Here is a 16039-nt window from a genome sequence, read left to right as displayed (position 1 = left end):
CAAATCTCTTTTATATCCGACTTAGTAGAAGACAGCTGGATTCTCACCTCCGCTTCTTCATTCAATACGTTGCTTTGGTTGAAGGATATAAAGAAAAGCTGGCCTCGTACAGTCATGCAGTCGGAAAAGGAACTTTGCAAACCTCCTGAAAGGGTTTCTGGTACCCTCGGAAGTCCTCAGCCCATACTTTGAGAACCACTGCAGTAAACTAACCTGCCCCTCAGTTAAAGACTATATAGCCATTGAATTAGTATTAGACCTGGCAGTTCTTTCCATGGCCAAGGCATTTTAAACAAACTGCAAAGGGTGGTGGTGGGGAAGGAAACTTGAATTCTCCTGTTAACTCAATTTAAATGACATAGATTTCCAACTTGAGTTCATAGATTACTCCTTTGGCAGCCAAGATTACTTATTAGATTTCTTCAAGTTTACTTTTCTAAACTAAGAAGAGAAAGCGACATGTCATACACAAAGTTAACATTTGTATAGTGTTCTTAACAGTTCACAAAGCCTCTTTCTGTGCCCACGTGACGCCATTTAGTCCTCGGCAGCCACTTTACAGAGGAAGAGCTCGGAGCAGAGAGGCGACTTGCCCAAGACTGCCATCAGTAGCCGGGCTGTGGACCAGGCTTCCTCGTGACCAAGAGACGCGCTCGCAGGACAACTCTGCTCTGGCTCTAACGAACAAACATCTCACTTTCAAAAGCTGGCTTTCCAACCTAGAAAGAGGGGTCCCTTTATGTTCACTTTTCTCACATACACAAGAGGCGGCATCTGTTCTAGAATCCAACTGGATTTTATTTGACACAGAATACAATATGGGTGCAGGAATAGCAAACTGAAAAGACAAAGCAGAAAAAACACGGTTCTATCTAATTTATAATTAAGTAACAGGAGGGCAAGTCATTAAATGGCTAATGAAACAGTTAGGCTTGACGGAAGAATTCTCTTTTTCTAGTGCCCATACCTGAAAGACAAGGTAAATTATTTAATTAATTCCTTAGTAATTTCCTGTTTGAGACTATAAAACCTGCTTAAATATATCCGCAAACTTGGTTAAAACTTTGAAAAGAAGTGACCACAAGTGTGTGCCAAGACCAGGTTATGACCCTGGTCTCTGCCCCTTTCATCTTACTGGCCCCTGTAACATCTTACTTATCTCCCCCTTCTTATGACGGTTCCGCCCCACCATGGACTCAGCTGCACCAGCCTGACTCCTTCCAGTTACCAGGCAGATGCCCGGCAGTAACCGGGAGGCGAGAGGGAGAAGTCAGGGCCGGTGGTTGTTAAAGGGAGCTCCACCTGATTGCCCCAGGCAGTGGCTCAGACAGCATGAACTCTTGGCCTCCCCTACCTGTGGTGGCCTCTTCACCTCAACTCCAGTCCTCAGGCAAGTTTAGGGTAAGGCAAATACAGAAACCAGTAACTGAACAGCCTTCAATTTCAAAATCTATCACCAGTTCCAATTATAGCCCTGAGTCCACTCAGCACTGCAGAAAGAGAACTGTGGAGAGAAACTAGGTATGGATCTCAGGTGCTTTCTGATTTCACCAGAAGCCAAAAGTTGGCTCTAGCAAGATTATAAACAAGGGCAGGAAATTTCTTCCACATATAAATGGATTTTTCTTCTTTTTTTAAAAATATTTATTTATTCACTTGTCTGCATCAGGTCTTAGTTGCGGCACACAGGGTCTTCATTGCCACATGCAGAATCTTTACTTGTGGCACGCAAACTCTTAATTGCGGCATGCGGGATCTAGTTCCCTGACCAGGGATCAAACCCAGGCCCCCTGCATTGGTAGCGTGGAGTCTTAGCCACTGGACCACCAGGGAAGTCCCTAAATGGATTTCTTGAACACAAATCCTTCATTATTATCTTACTTAATAATCTTTTTTTTTTTAAAAATAATAATTTCTGTTTTTTTTTTGGCTGTGTTGGGTCTTCGTTTCTGTGCGAGGGCCTTCTCTAGTTGCGGCGAGCGGGGGCCACTCTTCATCGCGGTGCGCGGGCCTCTCACTGTCGCGGCCTCTCTTGTTGCGGAGCACAGGCTCCAGACACGCAGGCTCAGTAGTTGTGGCTCACGGGCCCAGTTGCTCCGCGGCATGTGGGATCTTCCCAGACCAGGGCTCAAACCCGTGTCCCCTGCATTGGCAGGCAGATTCTCAACCACTGTGCCACCAGGTAAGTCCCTTAATAATCTTTTGTTGTGGTTCTTTGTGGGCAGTTCACCTCTGATTAAAATACTTTGTTATATGGATGGAAACCAGGGCACTAGAACCCTGCATCACTGCTTCCATCATCCTGAAGGGCTACTAGATTCTTTAAGCACTTCATGTAAGCAATTCACTTACATATTGTCTAAAAAAGTCCTCACAGGGTAGAGCTCTGGTGTGTGTTAGTGGGCTGGAGAATAACACGGAAGTTGTCCGTCAGATTAAAGCATGCTGAAATTTGCTTTTTATGAATTTGTTTTCCCAGTGCACTGATAACCATGGCCAGGCAGTCACCAGCTGGATACAGTGACAGTGTCAAAGCCCAACAGGAGGGTTCTTTACACCCCCCACTTCTTAGGCTCAGCCCCAGGCACATGTAATGGGCTACGTGAGACAGTTTTGGTCCAAGACGGAACCTGGAGCCTGCCCCAGGGCAGAGCCAATTACAAAGGCCTCTTGAGAACTTAGAACAGTGCTTCTGCCTTGACATGTATTACCTGTCATGGCTCCACTCAGAATGCAAGCTCCCCAAGGACAGGGAAGGACTGTCTCATACATTTTTATATCTTACACATTACTTAGCATATACTTTGCTGAAAGGAATGTGATGGTATGAAGGTATTGAGTATTTGGCAGGTTTCTTAAAAAATGAACATGCATCTCACAAGACTTTCAAAATTCTTTACCAAAATAAATAATCAAGTCTAAAAAACAAAATAACTGTACCAATAAGTGATTTGTAAACATTTCACAAACTAAAGAACCCTATTTATTGGTTTTTAAACATAAGAATATTCTGCTAGTCAAAACTCATATTTAAGTAAAAATCTCCCTTTTCATTAAAAATTTGATCAAGAAAATGACTGAAAATTCAACAGATAAAAGAGCGTTTCGCACAAAAATATAATAGGCATAAAATATATAAAAAGTAGCCCAATTTCACTGAAAATTTTAAAAAATGCAATTGAATACTAATTTTCACCTGTCAGTAGCTAAGATGGAGAAGTTTGATAACAGAACATTGGCAAGAAATGGAGACTGGAGCCTCCTGCTTCACTGTCTGTAGGGACTGTGAATTAGTACATATTCTTGGGAAAGGAAAATCTGACACTATCAAAAATAAAAACATACATACTCTTTAATCAGAAATTCCTTTTTTAGGAATTACTACTACAGATATAAAAAATTCTACATGTATATCCAAATACATAAAGTACATATACGGGGACACTCGGGAAAGCCGCTGAGAAGCTGTTGCTGACAGTCACCTCCAGGAAAGAGATGAGAACAAGGTGAGACTCATCTTTTGTGGTATACTCTTTGACCACTTGAACTTTTGAAAATTTACATGTCATGTTTTATTTACATACTACTAACAGCCACGACAATAATGATTTAGTTGAGATAGCCATAAACGCTGTATCAGAATTAATCAGCATGAGATAAACCAATGAAACATGATAGGTGGATATAATTCTAGCCCAAAGCAAAGACACCTGACATTAGTTAGCCCCTGGAGCCTTATTACTGATGTGATTTTGGAAATATTTAATAGTTTGCAAATTCTCATATTTTTTACTTTCATAGAACCTGGATAGTTGGGAAAGTCTAGGCTGCAAGCTTCTAATGTGGATTCACCTATGCATTTTCCACATAGATGAGCCCTTGTCTAACTAACCAAAAGCTAGTTTATGAAAACAAGGCATGTTCCATGTCTCCATCTTCTAAGACTGTGCACCCTCCAGCTTGACGTGAGTCCAAGAATGATACTGACCACAAAGCCCAACCTTAAAACGTCAAAACATCCAGAGACACCTACTTTTGGAATTCCCACTCTCTGTTGTCCAACGGACACACCTGCCGTGTTTTGAGCCAGCGGGAGATGCAGTGGAAGTGAAAAGCATGCTGGAAGAAAAGATACATTTTATTAAAAATAATTCTGTAAAGGCTCAGCTCTCTCATGACAATACATCTCAAGGCAGTGGGGTAGTTACACACAGGGGCTGGAGAAGAGTGATGGAAGGCAACACACAATGGGAGACAAGAGGTCAACAACGGGTTACACCTTGGTTAGGTACGAGGCTAAGTCCAGTGAAACATGTCAGAAACGTCATTCCTACAAAAGGAAGAATGCATTTAGGAAGCATGGCGGTGTTCTAGCAGTGAGCTCTCTTTCCCTAAGGGAAGATGGAGCGGGGCTTCCTGGTCCTATGCGGCCTGTAGGGGAGGCTTACGCTACTGGGACTCACGCAGGGAGGCCCTTGATCACACTCTGATCACACTCGGATTTCAAACATTCCCCCTTCTCGGTCCCCAGCTGCCCTCCCCACCCTGGAGAAGGGAACCCCAGGAGCAGAGGCATCTACTCAGTGTGGGGAGTGCACCACCCCTGCCACCCACCCAGAGCTGAGAGGGGCACTTCCCCGACCTTCCACACCCAGCTCAACTCTTTCCGAAGGACTTGATTTCCCGATTTGTTTATAGGTGTACTGATATGACAACAGCCTGGTACTCAATGAGCCTTTACTGGGTGAGAGACTGTGTCTTAAAAAGGAATGAGATAAAAAATTAGGGTAAAAGCAAGTATTACGATGGGCACACTGCACGCAAACAGCTGAAAGAGCGTCGAAGGGCTTATTCCATGATCAAGACAGGAAGTAAAAGGGCAAAAGTACCAAGACTACTGGGAACTGACAGGGAGCGAGGAGTTGGCCTTCGGATATGGGGAGAAGGAAAGCCCGTGCGCAGTTTTTTGGTACGAGTTAATGACGTGCAGACGCTAACCACAGCACCTCTGCAATGGATGTTTATCCTCCGCCCCTGCTCGTGTGAGCAGCGAACTCGGACGGAACAACAAGAGTCCCCTCACCTGAGCCATGATGGGTTGGCTGAGTGGGGACAGGGGAGAAGTGCTGACACCCCAACACACCATGAAAGCTTTGGCAGGCTTGGCTTAATAACAGCCCTTAACTCTGGTCAGCGTGTCCCCCCAAACATACATGGAACTTAAGAATCATAATGTGGATTATCATCTGTGAATTGTCTTTGCACAAAGACAAAGAGAATTCAGTGACAAACACTAGAGTCCACGGCTAGTGCACTGGGGTTACTCAACAGGAAAAAGACTCTCCCAGAGCAGTGGCCCCTTGCAAGACCCCTTTCCTCCTGATGCTCACACAACTCATTATTTCTGAAAAAGAGAAAAAACAAAATTTCCAAAAGGCAGAAAGCGGAGGCATTTTTCTCAATCCCCAGGCGGTGGGGACAGGCTCACGTAAGGGCGTTCAGGACACCCTTCTCCACCTCCCAGCTGCCCCGTTAGGCACCTTGCAGCAGTACAGGGTCCTGTACTCCCCAGCCACCTCCGAAGACGGAGGGAAAGACGGGCTGCAAATGAGGCTGCAGGGCTGGTGACAGCATCCCGGAATGTCCCTGTTCCCAGCTTTCTTCCTGTTAACCATCTAAGACATATTAATGAGTACACTGAGCAGTCTCAGAATACACTTCCGGGTGCTTCACACTTTGCAGGCGGTCTGTGAACATCTATTACCTCACTGGAGCCTCCAGCAACCCAGGCGAGCAAGCATGACGGCTAGTATTATCTTCATTTTACAGAGAGGAAACTGAAACCCAGAAGAGTTAAGTGACTTGCCTAATTCATACAGCAGGTTAGTAGAAGACCCAGCACTAGAACCTGGGACTAGTCCAAAGGTTTCAGGCACACCTGCTGGCTCTTCTTGGTGGCAGGCTCTCTGAGCTTGACTCTCCCGAGCTGAATTTAAGGAGAAGCTCACTCCTTTTCCTTCCACCACAAAGTGACAAGGTTCTTAGTATACGCCTGGATGCCAGGGAGAGCAAAGGGACCGATAAGCTTTATTCTTTATCCCCATAAATGATAAACACTGTCCCTTGGCCAGGGGCTACTGTGAAACTGTCGAAGGGCCCCGACAGCATGGAGAAGGTGCCCCACAAGGTGTAGGCTGGGAGGAGAGCCTCAACCCGAGGGAGAAAAGTACTGATAGCTCTCTCTTCAGGAACTACAGCCACCCCAAATTTTATTTATTTATATTTATTAACAAAGACGCTTACTGCGTGCAGGAGGTGTTCTAAGCAGTTTTTTTTTTTTTTTTTTTTTTGAGCAGAGAAAGGTTTACTGCAGGGGCATGCAAGGAGATAGGTGGCTCATGTCCTAAAAAACCCCCAACTCCTCTAAGCACTTTTTAACATAAAATCACCTCATTGTGATTGTGACACTATGCAATCTACTATCAGCTCCATTTCATACGAGGCTTAGAGAGGCCAATACCTTGCCCAAAGTCACCTAGCAAGTAAGTCCCAGAGACAGGGAATGATGGTCTGACTCCAGAGTCTGACTTCTTAGGCCTGTGTCATGCTGGGAGCCCTCTGTCCCCTGGGCACAGGACGCCCGGACAGGACAATTTTAGCTCCTATGACGGGGACTACATGTCTGTAAGGATGAATTTTTAACACGTGCTGGAAATAACATATTTGATGCCTATTATCCTTCACAGCTGTCACTCCCTGGAAGGCTGTACATTCAGTCCAGAGATGCTGCACAAAACATTTCTGGCATGAGCCACATTAAAAAAAAACCCCAAATCCTAACTTAGTACATTTGCCACACCTAAAACACACACACACACACACACACACACACGGACACTCAATTTATTCACCTTAGTTCCGCAAGACACCTAGCCTTTTAAAAATGTGTTACGAAAGTAAAGATTTCCACTAACAGAATATTCCAAAGACTGTGCCATAGGCTTTGAAGGCAATTCCCAAAGATGAATCCCCAAAATGTTGCTGACAAAAGCTGGTACACTTTATAATTAAGACAAACTATTGTCTCTGCAATAACTAATAATTTTTACCCTATAACAGGTGAACAGTACAATGCTTTTAAATCTTTTTTTTTTTTTTTTTTTTAATATTTGTGTACCTTTTGGGAGAAAAGTGGGCTAGTCATTTTTTTCCTAGTTAGTTTCAAGACTGGCAAAGCAGGAAAAGCGGTACTATGTTTACAAGCCATGCTGATAGGGAAAGATGTTTCCTTACGTTACAGACTCCCCACGCAACGGTGCACTCTTCGGAAGTAGCAGACGCCTGGTTGGCTTGACACTCTATGCCTGTGGGAACAAGAGCAACAACCTTTTCACCTACAGCTGCCCTACCTGCACGATGACACAATGACACGACTGGGGGTGGGGGCGGGGGTTGGTGGTGATGGCATAAACATGAACAAAATCTCAAGTGGTTAATTAGTCATAATTTTTTTTTAATGAATGTGGAAAGGGGTGAAGAATAGAGAAGGCAGAGATATGACTTAACAGCATGCTTTGCAATGAATCCCTCCCCTTGTTCAAAAACAGAGTAACGAAGGGAAGAGCACTTTTTAACTCTGAACATAACCTGACTTGTCCAAATGACAGTGATTCCTCCTAATCTGGTAAATTTAGTAAATTCTTAAAGCCACCTCATAACTCTTACTGTTCTGAGAACTGGCATCTCTATTCTTGGTGAATGCTTCCTCTCAGGCCCTTACGACACCCAGGTTTGCCACATGAAAGCCTAGCTGGGGGACAAGCTCTAGTCCCTAAAGGAGTCAGGCAGACATATGGATCTGGGACAGAGCAAGTAAAAGGGGGTGAAGAGGCCTGTGGCGAAGTGCAGTGTACGCTCTGCATGAGGACGTCAAAACTCAAGTCCTTAAAACACCGTCAACACAGCAGATCTGTGAGGCCAACGGGTTAGAGGAGACTCGGGGCTACCACTTAGCAACACTTATTGCCCCTGTGGTGATTCTCACTGGTGAATGGAGCAAATTACTGCAAATGTATCCAAATATCAATTTCACAGAGGGGGAAGGGAGGGAACTGAAATAGAATAAAAAAATCTGACTGAGATCCAGAAAGGATGAGTAAAGCTCTATTGGGGATAAATATTCAACGAACAAGAATTACTAATGTGTAATTTGCTTTCTCTGAAGGTGGTAACTAAATGGAGTCTCCCTTCTGAAGAACAAAAAGCTTCAGGAAAGACTATTTAATAGGAGACAATTACTTCAAACTTCCATAGGCGGAAAACAGTAAGATTGTACGAAAGTAATGCTGAGATGTTAACGCATACATTTGGTCTTAGGGGAAGAGATATACCATAATGCCTTTTCCCCCACCCTTCAAAAATATGAAAGGCAAAGGATCTGAAATCACAGAAGTTGCTTATGCTACCTAGATTCACACTACAAAGAGAATAACTGGTTTTCCTTCTGATAAAAGTGGAGAATCTAGGGCCTATGCCATATATTCAAGAATGTATGGGGGCTGTGAATGCACCCAATTCTCAAAGAGATGGCAGAGAAGATAAAATCTGATGTCCTTCAAGTTGGATCCTCTCACTTAGATGAGGACTATGTATTAAGAAATTAGCTAAGCAAGAGGCACAATTATTATTATTATTTAAGTAAATAATGAAACTGTTTCAAGGTACATTATCATGTTTAAATTTTTCTAGGTCTACGTATTTTTAAGGGGCTGTTGTTCTATGCCTAGCGCAAAGTAGGCTCTCAGTACCTGAATAAGCAAACAAAAAACACTTCTATAAATAGAGAGAGAATGGGGGCCAAATGTACAGTTATTCTTATCAGAAAACTCCTAACAAAGAACAAAAAGATATTGTACAGCACAGGGAATATAGCAACTATTTTATAATAACTTTAAAGGGAGTATAATCTATAAAAGCATTCAATCACTATGTTGTACACCTGAAATTAATATTGTAAATCAACTATACTTTAATAATAATAAGAAAAGATGAGAAATAGGATTGCAATACAGAACGTCAGATAAAAGGGGATAAGGCATGAAAAATTACTAAATACAAGTGTAAAATGTTCTCAAAGATAAAATGTTTTCAAGCTTTTGGTCCAGAGGCTGAGCATTGGGGTTTAGTCGTTTGTTTAAACAGGGGAAGGAACTGTTCTCTGTCAGCCTAGAGCAGACAAAAGAGCAGCACACAACAGGTTCCTATCAGACCCCTGCAAAGGCAGAAGTTTATTTTATGTGACTTACAAAGCTCGAGGACTTTTATACTTCAATACAAGAGCATTACAACCAGAGGACTGCTAAGGAAGCAATGGCTTCTTCCTGGAAGTGAAGAGATTTCACACTTTGAAAATATTGATGGACCTGTGGTTTTAGGAAAAGACTAACTTACGGGCAGAGGCTGGGTCTAAGCCCTTCTGGATGCCCCCTTCATCTGGAACAAGATTACCTGAGGCAATGGAGCAAATTACACCTAGCAGATTGTGTTCTTTAAAAGAACCAAGAAATAGGGCAATGCAAAATAAGTATGAAGCTATAGTAGGACAGATAGTATCAATTTGGATTCCAAAGAGGAAGTCTTCAGACCAAGAGTGCTTTGTAGGTGAGTTCAACTGGAGCACAGCCATAATCACTCGTTTATTTACAGCTCTGTATACAATTATTCATTTAATGCCAGACCAGAATTTATTAGAAAATGGCCACTGCTAGATCAAGATTCTTATTTTCATCTTTAACAAAAGTGTCTTTTTACAAGCATCATAATTCATCTATTTTTGAAAGGAAGACAAGCCCAGTTGCAGCAACCAGATTTCTCTTTAGTGTCTGTAATAAACAGAAGGGTATGTTCCATAAGGGTAAAGACCTGATCTCAGGTCTTTTATCCTAGACCTTGCAAAATGCCCAGGATATAAATATTCATCAAATGAACATAAGACATGACTTGAAAATACTCTGTTTGTTATAGGAATTCAGTGTTCTACTTCTACATCTGACATTTAAAATATATGATAAAGCAGGTGGCTAACTAAAAGCCCACGCTGACCCCTCAAGTGTTCAACACTAAGAGAAGACAGAATATCAGTGGCCTTTGTCTGTCACCATCTTCCCAAGAAGTGCATTCTCTTGCATCCAGAGAGACACACAATGACTTAAATACAGAGGTTAAAAACAAGTCAGGATTACAGAAAAGAGCCCCAAGAAAGTAAAATTTTCTCTGGGCACAACTCCTTGTGAAAACGCACAGCAAGGAATTGGCAAGCACGTAATCAAAAACCCCACCCTAGCACATTTAACACTGTGCATGTGTTTTTCTGTGATGGGTTCCTTCTCTCTACATTAAACATCATGGTAGCTGCTGATCTGCTTTGACTGTTGTGTGAAAAGGTAAACAGGGTCAAAACTCAAAGAAACCAAGGGCAGTAAACTACCAACACATGCCATGATTGTTTTCCCACACAAAATATTTGATTTGTGCTTTCCAAGTTGCAATGACCACAGACTAGTCTCCTATTTTGTGTTTTTATTATTTACTGAGCAAATATCTAGTGAGAACCTATTATAGTTTCTCACTAGATATAGTAGTATTAGAGTACGAGACACTATGCTAGATGCTAGGAACACATCAGTAAATAACATGGAATTATAAAGAACCAACTAAATTAAATGACTGCTACAAAGGAAACTATAGGATGTCTTGGAAATATTTAACAGAACTGTCATAGCTTGTGTTTGTGTGTATGTAAGTATGGTCAGGGAAAACATCTTTGAGCAAGTTCAAGGTGAGATCTGAAGACCAACTATGGGTTAGTTCTACATTGCCCAATAAAGTAGCCACTGGCCACATGTGAGAATTGAGCACATGAAATGTGGCTAGTCTGAAATGAGCTTCTCTGGAAGTGTGAAATACACTTTGAAGACTTAGTACAAAAAAAAAAAAAAAAAAAGTAAAATATTTCACTTTAAAATATTGATTACACGTTGAAATAAAAATATTTTGGATATAGTAGGATAAATAAAATACAAATCATCTGTTTCTTTTAACTTTGTTAATATGAGTACTAGAAAACTTTAAATTACGTTATTTGCTCACAACTGAGGCTTACATTTAGATTAGACAGTGCTGCATTAGACAAAGATAGGGGGAGAAGAGGTGAAGAACATTTCAGCAGAGGGAAAAGGATATGTAAGGGCTCTAAACAAGAGCATGGACACTTGAAGAATGGAAAGAAAGTCAGAGGAGCCACCAGAGTAAGCAGGAGAGTGGCTCAAGATAAAGCTGAAGAGGCAGGTAAGTCATTTAAAAATTAAGTTATAATTTCATTTCTAGAAAGTTGCAATTTCTTTGCCCTATTCCTGACCTCAGTAACAAACCATTTTAGTACCTGGATGAAATAGTAACTGGATGAATAGAGACTGCCCCTGGTGTGATCAACATTCTCGCCCCTATTATGACAAGGATACTAAGTCCATCAACAGCTATAATCAAACCTACTATGTGTTGACCACTATGTGTAATGAAATATGTGGAAATTTAAATTAAATTTCTTTACAGCAATTAACTGCCTATTTAGATGTCGGCAGTGATGTCCCCTTAACTACACTTGGGCTAACGCTGAAAATCCACACACAGGCTTCTTTTCTTCATAAATCCCCAGCAAAAACTAGTTCTAACAGAACATTTTAGCTCAAAGTTATTTTTCTTTCTTTCACTATTTTTGCCTTTGAGTCTGGTTACAAGATGGGAAACAGAGAGGATATAATCAATAGTACCTCTGTGTCCACAATTGATTCTAAAGGTGGCCTTGTCATCTTTAGATTGAGTAGGTTTATTCTGAGAGAGGGGTATGCCTGCAGGACATCATAAAAAACTACTTTATTTCAAACATGCCAATGGACTAGATGCAGAAGACCCCAAGTGCTCTGACTGTACTTTATATCTCCTTGTGAAGAAGAAAACTGGTCACATCAGGATGGCCGCAATCTCTGTAACCTTCTCAACTTCCTCCCATCCTCCTCCAATTACTTACAAAGATCCATAATGTGGTTCCGGCAGATGGCACAGTTATCAACCACAATATCCCAGGCCCAGAGGGCTACCGCATTCCACTGCAAAGAGAAAAAGGGGGAACAATGCACTCTACTCTCCTTGTAACACAAGCATAGACACACATAGAACACACACACGACACTCTAGGATTTCAGGCTGCAGTTATCATCTTTTTGGCCACAAGGACCACTAAACAAAAGAGCTTCTAGAGGTTACATTACTCTTATTTATTTTATCAGAGAGCAAGAGTAACCTACACATACGCTCACCCATTCTCCACGCAGCTGAGTATATAAATACAGAAATGAATGTCATCTTTTAATTTTATTTTTTCCTACAGTTTAGTCAGCCATATCAATGCAAACAAATCAGGAATAATTTATAAGTGCCTGTTTTAGGTCTAATAATCACAAACTTGAATTACTGTGCAGGTTCTCCTGGCAGTTGCAGAAGAGCTCAATTTCCGCATAAAAATATATCTGCTCTTCAAGGCGACTTTGGAAGCAGGAATGGGGAGGGGAGGTCGAAAACAAGGAACAGAATGAACTAAGATGATGATTGGATCATAAAACGGGTAATCGTGGGATAAGCTGGATAACTAAGTACCCAGTGTCAATACACAGAACAAGGTCATCACTTAAATCTTACAAGATAACTGCATAACAAACTCTAAAATTCACTAGGATTTTGTTTAGTTCCTATCATCAAATAAACTGTTTTCAAATTTTATATGCTCAGACTCTTATATTCAGTTAAGATAATTTCCATAAGAGTTTATCTAAAAGTAGTATTTAAGTAACTCAACCCTCTGGCTTCTGCAATTATAAATATTCCCAAACTCCCTTTCATCCACGAATTTGGTGCTACTTCTCAAATCTTCATCTCTTTCAAGCCTAATTCTCAGTGTCTAGGAACTTCTTCAGCACTTTTCACCCTACAGCTTCAACTTGGAGGAAAAAAATCCTACTTCTATTCTTCAACATGGCTGCTGGCTGTAACTGAGCATGCAGGGCCCACAATGAAACGCCAAAAAGCACTAGGAGGGGGAATATTGTCAGGGTTTAGCCGGATGTTCCAGGAATAACATCTTCCCTATTTCAGGTCTTCATTTTGTACAGATCTGTTTTATCTTAGGTGGGAATCGTCACTTTTCTCCCAAACTGCTGGCAAACAACTATAAGGCATTTCATGCAAAAAGACACGTCCCACATTTCTGCTTTCCCACTTTTACCAGGTCGTTCTCAACTAGTACTCAACCCTCCCTAAATGACACAAAATTTGGGCTCGCATTTTCTTTTTAACAAATTCCACCATGTTTTTTTTTTTTTTTGGACAGCGGGATTCTGAATATGACCACAGGACTGGTGCGGCTGTGTGACAAACCAACAGACCTCTCAGAAGAGCCAAGAGTTACACTCGAGACACTTTAACTCGGCAGCGGCGAGGACCAGAGAGGGCTAATGGAGGCCTCGATTAGGCGAGGACCGGGTCGGGGTCCCTCAGAGGGACCCCCAAGCTTCGGACAGGAACGGGGCACGGAGATCGCCAGCCCGTATCCTCAGAGGCCTCCAAAGCGGTAGGACCTCCGGTTCCCGGCTTTCGCCACACCGCCCCATCCTCCACCCACCGCAGCACTCCGACTCCCCCTTCCTCCCACCCCACCCTCTCCTTCCCCACCCCTCCACCACTCCAGTGACAGCTCAGGCGCTTGGCTCCTGCAGCCAAGCCGCAATCCCGCGTATCTCAATAAGCACCTCCGTGATTGGCCCCTCAGCCTCCTAACGAAACCAACACTGCCACTGACAGTGGGCGGCAGTCACGCCGATCAACCCTAAAACCCGCCCCCCGGCTTCCTTTCGTGGTACCCTGTCCCAGGAACGCCCTGAAGTGAAGCCCTTTCCTCCTCGCCTTGGTCATCCTCGGGCCTGCCAGCCAGATCCACGCCTCTCTAGCTTCCCTGAGGAAGGCGCTGGCGAGACCCAACCTTTTTCACTTCAAAGCGCTTCTTGCCCGCGCCGCTGTTCGTGCCGCTCGGGGTATCCACATCCATCGCTGCCGCCATTTTGGAAACACACGCTCCGTCGCCCGGCTACTGCGCCTGCGCGTCAGCGCACGCCTCGCTCCCCCTCCCGCCCCGGCACCTCCTCCCGCGCCCCACCCCTCACTGGCGCGCGAGGGGCAGGTGGGGGCGGAGCATGTGGCCACGCCTCTTAAAGGCGCTGGCGCTGTCCTCCCCCAACCCCCACCTACCCAGCGTTGGCGGAGAGGAGGCGGTGGCCCGAGCGCCCGGGGCGGGGCTGGGCGGGGCTGGGCCGAAGTGAGCGAGCCGGGTGGAAACGTTCGAAAGGGCTCGTTTTCGTCGCCCTCCCCCGGGAAGCCCCCGGCCACACTCCCTCAGCTGGGGCGGCGGCTGCTTCCTCCGCTTGGGCCGCGACCTGCAGCACCGGCCCCGCCTCGCCTTCCCCGGCGCCGCGGAGCTCCCCGGCTCGCGGGTCCTTGTCGCGTTCTTCTGGGGAAGGGGCGAGGGTGGGCGTCCCGCCTCCCGCTGCCGAAACCCGAGACCTCACACTGGTCTTTCCAGATCCTGACCCGCTTACGAGCCCGGCCTGAGTTGCTACCCTCCCTGGGAGGCCTGAAGCACCGTTTGGTTTCCTAATTCCAATTCGGGAAATACTCAGGATTCGATGGGGAGGCTGGAGCCCCCCGCCTCCAGTGTCCTCCGCAGGATCAAATTGAGCAGGCATTATGTAGCCCTGCCTTCACCTGCCCACCTGAAATAGGTGGAGGGAGGAGGCTTAGGAGACTGGGAGATGACAGCCACAGCCCACCCAAAATACCAGTCCAACTCGGAATGGCCTTTGGTTAAAGAACACGATTTACATTTAACTCACTTGAGCACACACTTCCCATTCCTCAATTGGTCATCGGACTATGGGGTCCTTTCTCCTTAATTTCGGTCCTCTTTCCTCTCTTTGAGCCATGATCACATCTGCAGTCACTGTACTTCTTGAAGTATTTCTGTGAGGCATTTGCCACTTATTCTTACTGGTCATTCCTTCCCAGCCAAGGCACCTGAACTTTATGTCACCCTCCCATTTCTAGACCAGCACCCCCCCCTTTTCATCTCTAATCTTTCAGAGGTATGACTCTGCTAGATCACTCTTAAATCTTGTATTAGCTTGTTTGAAATCTCATATTTTCTATTAAAAGAGAATTGAAGAGTGATGGATTGTGTTGACTCCATTGTTAAACCAGAAGAAGTAGGATTTGTTTCCTTGTCTTAATCATAAACAAGAACAACAAATCTGTGAAAACACCACCACAGCTTTAACCAGACTAGAATAGAGAATAATTGTGTGAGACCTTAAAGCATTATAGGAACCTGACAAAGTTTTTCTAAGCCCAAGTTTTGTTAAATTAATGATTCCATGTTAAGAGTTCTGTCATCTTATTTATTGTGTTCCTGCAGGAATACCCGAAACGCATAGTAAACTAAGGTGTTGAGTGCATATTTATCCTTCATTCAACAAATTCACTGAGTATGTCCAGGTCCTGTTATAAACAGGAGAGACACTGTGATGAAGGAGTCTAACTCCTGGTAGGGAGATAATACACAAGTCAACAAATAAACACATCAGAAAATCTCAGATATCAATAAGTGGAAACAAGGTCATGAGACTGAAGGGAGATGGAAGCAATATTAAATTCGGTGATCAGATAAGGCCCCTATGAGGAGTAACATTTCAGCTGAAGTCCTTCCAAGGGCTTAAAAGGCCCTGTATGATATGCTTCCCATTCATTTTACTGTGCTTTTCTTCTTTTCTTTAATGGTACATGTACCTTCTAACATATTTTTTCACTTACTCATTAGATTTATTTTTGTGTGTGTGTGTCCCACCAAGAGGGGATTTTTTTATTGTTTTCTTTATTGGCA

The 16039-nt window shown here is 43.6% G+C and overlaps 1 protein-coding gene across 1 annotated transcript; it reads right to left on the bottom strand.

Moving 5' to 3' along the window:
• Positions 1–775: 775 nt before the first annotated feature.
• On the bottom strand, positions 776–14206 carry RBX1 (ring-box 1). Its single transcript, XM_036866484.1, has 5 exons — positions 14090–14206; positions 12086–12164; positions 7294–7364; positions 4034–4119; positions 776–967 (listed from the first exon to the last, which is right to left on the bottom strand). Exons 1-5 carry the CDS (start codon positions 14165–14167, stop codon positions 955–957), a joined length of 327 nt encoding a protein of 108 aa, XP_036722379.1. The 5' UTR covers positions 14168–14206; the 3' UTR covers positions 776–954.
• Positions 14207–16039: the final 1833 nt, after the last annotated feature.

The sequence above is a fragment of the Balaenoptera musculus genome, chromosome 10 (assembly GCF_009873245.2).
Source record: "Balaenoptera musculus isolate JJ_BM4_2016_0621 chromosome 10, mBalMus1.pri.v3, whole genome shotgun sequence".
Classification (NCBI taxonomy): Eukaryota; Metazoa; Chordata; class Mammalia; order Artiodactyla; family Balaenopteridae; genus Balaenoptera; species Balaenoptera musculus.
The sequence above is the reverse complement of the archived record's forward strand: the minus strand, read 5'-3'. Positions and strand labels throughout refer to the sequence as shown.

What these genes read in the sequence shown, in the direction of transcription:
- RBX1 (XM_036866484.1), bottom strand. Translation starts at nt 14,167, where the DNA reads ATGGCGGCAGCGATGGATGTGGATACCCCGAGCGGCACGAACAGCGGC. An exon ending in AGCGCTTTGAAGTGAAAAAG is followed by an intron (nt 12,165 to 14,089) that starts GTTGGGTCTCGC and finishes TTCTCTTTGCAG; the next exon opens with TGGAATGCGGTAGCCCTCTG. An exon ending in GAACCACATTATGGATCTTT is followed by an intron (nt 7,365 to 12,085) that starts GTAAGTAATTGG and finishes TTGTTCCCACAG; the next exon opens with GCATAGAGTGTCAAGCCAAC.